Genomic DNA, 7,874 nt, shown 5'->3' on the forward strand with positions numbered 1-7,874 from the left:
TCACCAGCATTTCTAGAGACTCCTCTCTTCACTATTGTGTGTCAGTGTGCCTCTAAAACTAGATATGGGTCACTGGACTGCCTGCCATCATAGAACCACAACACAGACTTGGTGGACCTGTCTAAGACAAGGGCCTGAGAGGGAATTCAATGTCAGGACGGCGCAGGGAGGAGTCGGTGCTCTCCCATTCAGGAGATACAGTTTTAAATAGATACACGACTTCAAGAAGTACAGCAATTATGCATGGCTGCTTCCACTGGGACTCTTGACTTTTTCTCTGTTACCTAATTAAAACATTTAATAATGAAACTTTATCTAGTCCTCAATTTCTGTCCTATTTTGGTTGTCCTCAATGGGTTTGTGAGGGATCCTCTAAATGGGTCGATTAGAGGATGAAAGTTAGTCATAATGTATCCAGATGCAACATTTATACATCTACAGCTGACATGAGATAAATTAGCCTAATGAATAGAGAATTTTCATGCTTTATTTCTATTGTATGAAATTTGATAAAACAGCAACTGAGAATTTAAGCCTAGAAGACTGAAATAATCTTTAAATGAAAGGATTTTGTTCAGGCATGGTGAGATTTAACTTTGTATAGTACATCTTAGTAATTTTGTCATTTTTTTCAGAGGGTTATGATTGAAAGCTTCACAAGTATCTTGTGAGCTCTTTTTGAATATTTATTTAACTACTACAGCAGTTATATTCACTATCCATGATGTGTTATCATTACTGGAGAATGGGATGAGAATTATGTTTTTATTTGAAGTTTGTTGCAGTTCAAAAAACAAATACAACAGAATTACAAGAACAAAGTCCACATGTTCAGATGCAAACTCATATAATTTCTGATTTTAGGAGATACTTTTCAGGTCATCTTTCAATTCATAAAATTATTTATTTGATTAGAAAATAAAATATCTATAAAATTCTCATTAAACATAAACCAGCATGATTCTGTAGAAAAATAAAACAAAACTGGGTTGTTTGTTAAATACTTTCCACTATAAAAAATAGAATAGCAAAGGTTTATTGAAAGAATTTGGTATAAAACACATTTAAATTAAGACACATTTCATAAAGACACCCAAAGGACATGAACAAATTGTATTTAGTAACTAATTAGTCAAATCAAACCAGAAAATTAGACTCTAAACCTTAAAATAACAATATCATGGCAAGAAAAATCTAATTTTGATTCTTATATCATTTAATAGAATTCCAAAACTATTAATAAACAACAAATAAGATGAGGAGTTAAATAGACCCACAACACTGAGGTATTTTATGCTGCAAAAAACACGGAACAGAAGATTTTTCTTAATAAGTTTATACAGACGAAAAGGAAACTTTTAAACACTGCAAGTCCAAGAGGTGAAACATTTATGTAGATAAATATTTATGATCAGAAGTGTCTTAATCAAACTCTGGAACAAAAATAGTCCAATTTTATGCTTTACAGGTCTGCTCTGCAGTCGAGTGAGTAGGAGGCGGTTCACAGGGGGTCGAAGGAGAGTTGAAAATTTGATTACAGTCAAAGCTATCAAACTGGTCCAGTGAGGCACCTCTTACTGATTTGGATGCCCAATCAGGATGGGTCCTGAGGTCCAGGATGAATTTGACTGGTGTTTTCTGGAGCATGTAAGGGTCAAACGATATGCCACGGAAGAAGGCCTGCATTTTGAAACACTCCAGATTGCGAAGGCGGTTCACTGGATCTTTGCATAAAAGCTGAATCAGTGAAGAGAGAAGGTGAAAAGTGTGCCAACATTTTAATTCTACCAACTATAAGTGTTGGTAAATCAAGTTTACTGACCCCAGTAAGTAGTAAGATTAGAGCAGAGCTGAAGGTCTTTGGTAGAACATAATTAAAATCCATGACCCTCTTCCACATGCTAGTGTGGTCCGGCTCTGCAGCTACTGGAAACTGCACAGTGAAAAAGATACATACATAATAAATCCGCATCAGTATTTGAACACATGTAGATTTAATAAATTATTACCTCTCCCATCACCAGAGAGAACAACATAATGCCAAGAGACCACCAGTCTGCAGCATGGTTGTATGGACCCCCACGCAAAACTTCAGGAGCTGTTGAGACGAAACAGAAAAACTCATGATGACAAAATAAGACTGGAAAACTGGGAAGATGTGAAAATTAAACAAAGAGAAGAAAAAAAAACATAGACAACACAGAGAAGAGAACAAATGTTATTAGAACCAAAAGGTACATCACGGGGGTATTATTTTCACAACCGGGTCAGCTGAATCCAGAGGGAGGAAGACACAGGTGTGGCTCTAATGATGAAGATGGGGTTTCAATTCAGTCACAGGAAAATGAAATAAATAGTCAATACGAACTACACAGCCACTACTAAAAAGATATTCTCTTGAGAATGGATTTCATTTATGAGCTCTCACCCATGTATGGAATCGTCCCACATATAGTAAACGCTCGTCCTCCTCGCTTCAGGCGGCGTGAGAGTCCAAAATCAGACAAACGAAGGTGACCTGAATCAAGACAAAAACACACAGTGAAACTGATTTCCTTTTATATTCAGCACCAAATGTTTCTGTAAGTGTTTTGTGTATCTTTTAAAGCTGATATTTTATTCATAAATTTACTAAATATTTTCATTTTGTGGCCAGACAGACTCCTGATATTGTCTAAAGATGTGTTAGTTTATCTTACTTTTACTGTCACTGTTGTAGCTGGTCTGATGTAGCCTGTCTGACTCATGTTTCCTGTTTCCTATTTCTGTACAAGGTAATTAAACTGTTAATGTAACATAATTTAATCTATCGATGACAGTTTCTGAACGGTAAGATGGAAAGCCAAGCATTACCTCGATCACTTAATAGAATGTTCTCCATCTGAAAAGTCATACAAATGATAACCTTCAAGACTCAGAAAAATATATTTAAATAAAATCCAGCATTTTCAAATTAAATCATGCCTTTAGATCTCTATGAATGATCCCCATGTCATGAAGGAAACCTACAAAAGGCAAACACAAGACAAAAAGCAGTAGGTATGAGACATAAAAACAACTTAATATCCAATTTTACTAAAGAGCAAATTTGAACCATGACTTCTTCATAAACAAAAGTCAAAACCGAAGTTTAATATGATGACCACACACCCAATGCACTGCCCAGCTCTGCAGCAAAAAGCTGAACCTCTTCCTCCCCAAACTGGCCCTTCAGTGACCAGTAAGTGTACAAGTCTCCTGTGCTGCAGTAGTCCCACACTGCAGAGGATGAAACACACACATTTCTTAGGACTCTGAAACAAGATGATCAGCATAGTCTGAAATAAAAGATTAGTAACTACAAGAAAGAATACTTTTTCATTCCACATGTTGCTGGAGGTGGAAAATATCAAGAATGCAAGCCAAGTTAAAAACACACATGCTTTTGTTCTGTTTCTTGTAAGCTGAGTAACATTTAATACCAAATTTTAACACTGATATATAATAGTGTATAGTAGTAAAGATATAGTATATAAAGATAAAAACAGCAGATATGTTTTAACTGTGATTATAATTGGGGGAAAACTGGAGAGTCATGCAGCAGCTGCAGCTGCCCTGTGCTTTACCCAGCACTCTCATTAGATGGCAGTAAGCCTCTTTAAAACCTAGTGATTAGATTTGTTAGATTTGTTAGATTTGTTAGACTGCACGGTTGAACATCAGGGTACTTTGTGTTACTTTGGGTCCAGAGAGGGAAAAACTGAACTTGTCAGGAAGACAAAAAGGATAGCAGAGGAGAGGAGGGTCGAACTGTGCCACTGTTTTGTTTCTGTTAACTCACTAATGAAGAGGTGGTGCTGCGTCTGCCAGCAGTCCTGCAGATTGTGGATAAATGGGTGTTTGAGCTGCCGCTGCAATGCAACAGTCGACACACACAGATTGACAGTGAATATAACATTGAGATATGGATGGGGAGCTTAAAATGATTCAATTTCAGCCAGACTTGTTACTACATGTACATGTAATGCATCTGAAAGTGGAAGCAGGGACTGAATACTTTTTGTGCTTTATAATTATTAAAGTCTTGGCCTATTATTAAGAACTACAAAACTCTCGAGTTACATAGTTAAAGAAATTGCAGCAGTGCAACAAAAATATCACTTTTTACATTGAAATCCTCAGTAGATACAGTAAAAATACTTTAAACCTGGCCAGTGTTTATATTTTTTATTTATAATTTAAATAAACGGTTAATAACACTATTAATTAATAATGTAGCTGCCTGCGGATTTGAAGACACTAACCATTTAACCCCAAACGTTTAATGTATTTTTTAACAGTGCTGTATCATTAAATTGAAGTGAATTAAATGTTTTTTCTTCTTCCCCATCATCATCATCACTGGACTGAAGTTGGAAGTAAACTGATGCAAATAACTTTTGAAGCCAGTGAAGAAAAATGTTATTTGAAAAACTTCTATTTAAACTGGCACACACTTTCAAATGCAGACCCTGAAAGTTATCACATAGATGTTGAGAAACTCCTTAAATTTGTTGCAGCCGACAAAAATCCACCAAACAGAAAGCCAGATAGTATCTCAGCTACTGACTCGTGCACCATTTTAACAGCGCTGTTTTTTTTTTTTCAGGTTGTCCCCCACCTCCTGACACCATAATTGCTTTCTTTTAACAACAGGGGCTGAATTACTTGCACCAATCACCGCTTAACAAACGATATTTGTAGACTGTGTTATCATCTACTTTCACCGATGGGTTCTCACAGGAGTTATTTATTGTCAAATAAATGAATAAACACAATAACATTATAATATATTGTATCAATGTGGGCTTTATTAATGCAAAAAAGGTCAGAAAAGGAAGCAAAATCTGAATAGATTTACTTCTACTAGCTGTAAGGTAGCACTGCTTCTATTCTCTGACTTTAAAAGTATTCTACCTGAATGATGACTTCCTCCTTTGACTGCTCCAGTACTCCCTGCTTCAAGATCTCTGACTTAGGTAGAACCTATGCAAAAATGCATATTATTAGACTAAAATAATTTAGTGCCTTTATAACAGTGGAAATTCCTATTATACTAACCTTAACAGCGTAAATCTTCTCTTTACAGTTATCCTTTATTTTCAAAATAGGTCCAAATGACCCTTTAGCGATGAAGCCCAGGGTCTGTGAGCACAGAAGTAAAGTTACCTCTCTGTATCCTCTGCAGTATCTTTCATAAAAATCCACTCTTTTAGGCCAGAGTACCTGGAAATGCTCTCCTGCAGGATTTTTACAGTGTGGGAATTCTGGCAAGAAGACAGAGATGAAGGTTGGAGGGGCCTTCTCAGCGTCTGACATCTCACCGCCATCCTCTGGAGGAAGCAGAAGGTGGGAGACGGACGGTTGGAGGTCCATTTCCAAAGGCTGAGAAAATGTTGCAGAATGTCCGAGTCTGTGAGCGATGGAAACCCGGACATTTGAGAGGAACCCATGACTGAGTCGCCGCTGAGCAGATGATTGCTCTCTCTACATTTAATAGGAAAAGGGACATCAAAGAGTGAATACTTTTTATCGGGAGTGGAATGGAACTGACATCTTTATTCTAATACTACAATTTACTGATACATTTCAAAAGGTAAGTACTGCATTTTAATGTACTACATAGTACATCTATTGAGGAAATAAGAGCAAACAGGCATGTTGTGTACAAAGTTAATCAGCAGAACTCAACACAGGTTTGGAGCAGGTAAACATAGACATCTAGGATCTCTGTATAAGAGATAAAACTAATTCAACGCCACTTTAAAATCCCACATCATAAGTGTTTATGTTGAGCAGGAAAAAAATGAAGGGAAAAAAAAGAGAAAAAGGAAAAAATGAGAAAGTTTAAGTTTCTCCAAGAGGAAGGAAAAAGGGAAACCTGGATAATGGAATTTATGTTCCTCATAGAAACCTCCAAACTAGAGATAAATCAACTGTACAAATAAAATACTGAGGATATGAAATAAAAAAGGACTAGTAAAAGCTCCAGCGAGCATGGACCGTGGTACAGCAGTTAGCTGGAAACAAAGGTTAAAGTGTGGAGAGTGCTATGTTGATTGCACTGATAGCATGCAACAATCAGCATAGCATTTGGTGGAGGCAGTATGATGGTATGGGGAAGCATCATCTGTACTAGAATAACATGGCTAATTATTGGAAGTAATCCCACAATCTGAAACTGAACTCTATATTCTAACATGATGATGCTTGTCAACAAAGAGTGGATATTATCAGACAACCTCCAGAATATGAGAGTGGAGAGGATGGAATGGCCTCCCTACAGTAAAGACCTCAACCCCATTTAACACTGGTGGGGTCAGCTTGGTTTTGCTGTTCATGACAGAGTGACCAACACAACCACACTGGCTGATTTGTTACAAATACTGGGGGGGGGAGAGCCATCCCACAACAGTGTGAGCTCAAGCTGGTCACCACCAGCATGCGGAGGAGGTGCCAGGCTGTTGTGGCTGTGTATGGTTCTTCCACGCGCTACTGAGGCCCCTTTTTTTAAAATTTGTTAAATTGCCTATTTGTTTTGTTTCTTCAGCTTCAATCATCCAATCCAAAAATATGACACCACGCAAGAGTCAATAGCAAAGTTTAGTAATCAGTAAGACAGTCTGAACTTTCCCAACAAGAAATGTCTTGACTTTTTTTTCCTTGGAGAAATGCAACAGACATGCACTAATTTAAAATACTTTGTCACAACCATCCTTTTCATGGAGGGTTTATGTTTTGACAAAAATAATAGCAAAAAAGGTTGCATTGTCTTCTAGCTTAAGGAAAAGTGTTAGAAAAATAAAAAGAAAACTTTTCAGGGGATCTGCAAATGTACTAAATGTGCCTTGAATACGTAGATTCAGCCCATGTAAGAATAAATCTCAACTGACACCCAGAGCAGGCTGAGGTGGAGCTGTCCTTCATGGCACACGTGACAGACATCATGGACGCTTGTTTGTTATTTTGAATAATGTAATAACCTCAATGTATAAGTTAAAGCTAGGCAGCTAATTATATTTACTGAAAATAATTGGATTTTAAATAAAGCAAAGACAGCAATTAAACCAAAAGAATTTCAATGAGCTGCAACACAATGATTCAGGAAATTGTTAAGTTATATTATCAGAGTATCAGTTCGGGGTTTTTGTGCCTTTTTGGTGAAAGTATGGACTCATCTTTATGTGGCCAAGGAGCCATATATAAACACATAATTTAGATTTCACCTGTGTAGTCCATGCTCATCTTCCCTTTTCAGTCTTTCTCTCTCACGTACACACACAAATCTTAATAAAAGGGCTCAAATTTATCATCTAGGATCAAACGTACAATGCGCGTCATGCTACAGGTCAGGAGGAAGGTCAGCATCCACTGATCTAATCAGTTCATCTATTTCTGACTAATTAAAGGCGAGTTTCCATCACAGCAATAAGAGAGCGATAAAAAGAAAACATATACCAGGACTCGACACATTTGACAGTATTATAACAATAAATGGACATAAAACCCGTCTGTGTAACTGTTCAGGAAATCCCTCCATGACAGCTGTTTTACTAACGCCAAACAGAAACTCCCGCGTGCGATTCACTCACCTTCTCGCATTTGCTGATTTCACCGCCCATCGCATCCTCAGATTTTACAATTTCACTCCAAAACAAGTAAAAACGACAAAAACGGCTTCTTCTTTTTCCGTCTCGTAACATCCACGTGCTCGTGTTATTGTGCGTCTGAAGATGAAAAGCGCTCCCAGTCCAGAACGGGAAGAACTCGATTCCGCTCCAGTTAAAGCTGTCAGATCGATGATCTATCACCCTTCTGTTCCCCCAACTCACTGCGACCCACAGACCGACACAGAG

General features: G+C 37.5%; 1 protein-coding gene across 1 annotated transcript; it reads right to left on the reverse strand.

Moving 5' to 3' along the window:
- Positions 1-1,035: 1,035 nt before the first annotated feature.
- On the reverse strand, positions 1,036-7,871 carry rskra (ribosomal protein S6 kinase related a). The gene is made up of 13 exons (XM_041994737.1): positions 7,611-7,871; positions 5,245-5,505; positions 5,080-5,163; positions 4,936-5,004; positions 3,821-3,890; positions 3,151-3,258; positions 2,965-3,005; positions 2,854-2,881; positions 2,700-2,765; positions 2,429-2,518; positions 2,010-2,098; positions 1,823-1,933; positions 1,036-1,737 (listed from the first exon to the last, which is right to left on the reverse strand). The coding sequence occupies exons 1-13, from the start codon at positions 7,719-7,721 to the stop codon at positions 1,456-1,458; spliced, it is 1,410 nt and encodes a 469-aa protein (XP_041850671.1). The 5' UTR covers positions 7,722-7,871; the 3' UTR covers positions 1,036-1,455.
- Positions 7,872-7,874: the final 3 nt, after the last annotated feature.

The sequence above is a fragment of the Melanotaenia boesemani genome, chromosome 9, assembly GCF_017639745.1.
Source record: "Melanotaenia boesemani isolate fMelBoe1 chromosome 9, fMelBoe1.pri, whole genome shotgun sequence".
Classification (NCBI taxonomy): Eukaryota; Metazoa; Chordata; class Actinopteri; order Atheriniformes; family Melanotaeniidae; genus Melanotaenia; species Melanotaenia boesemani.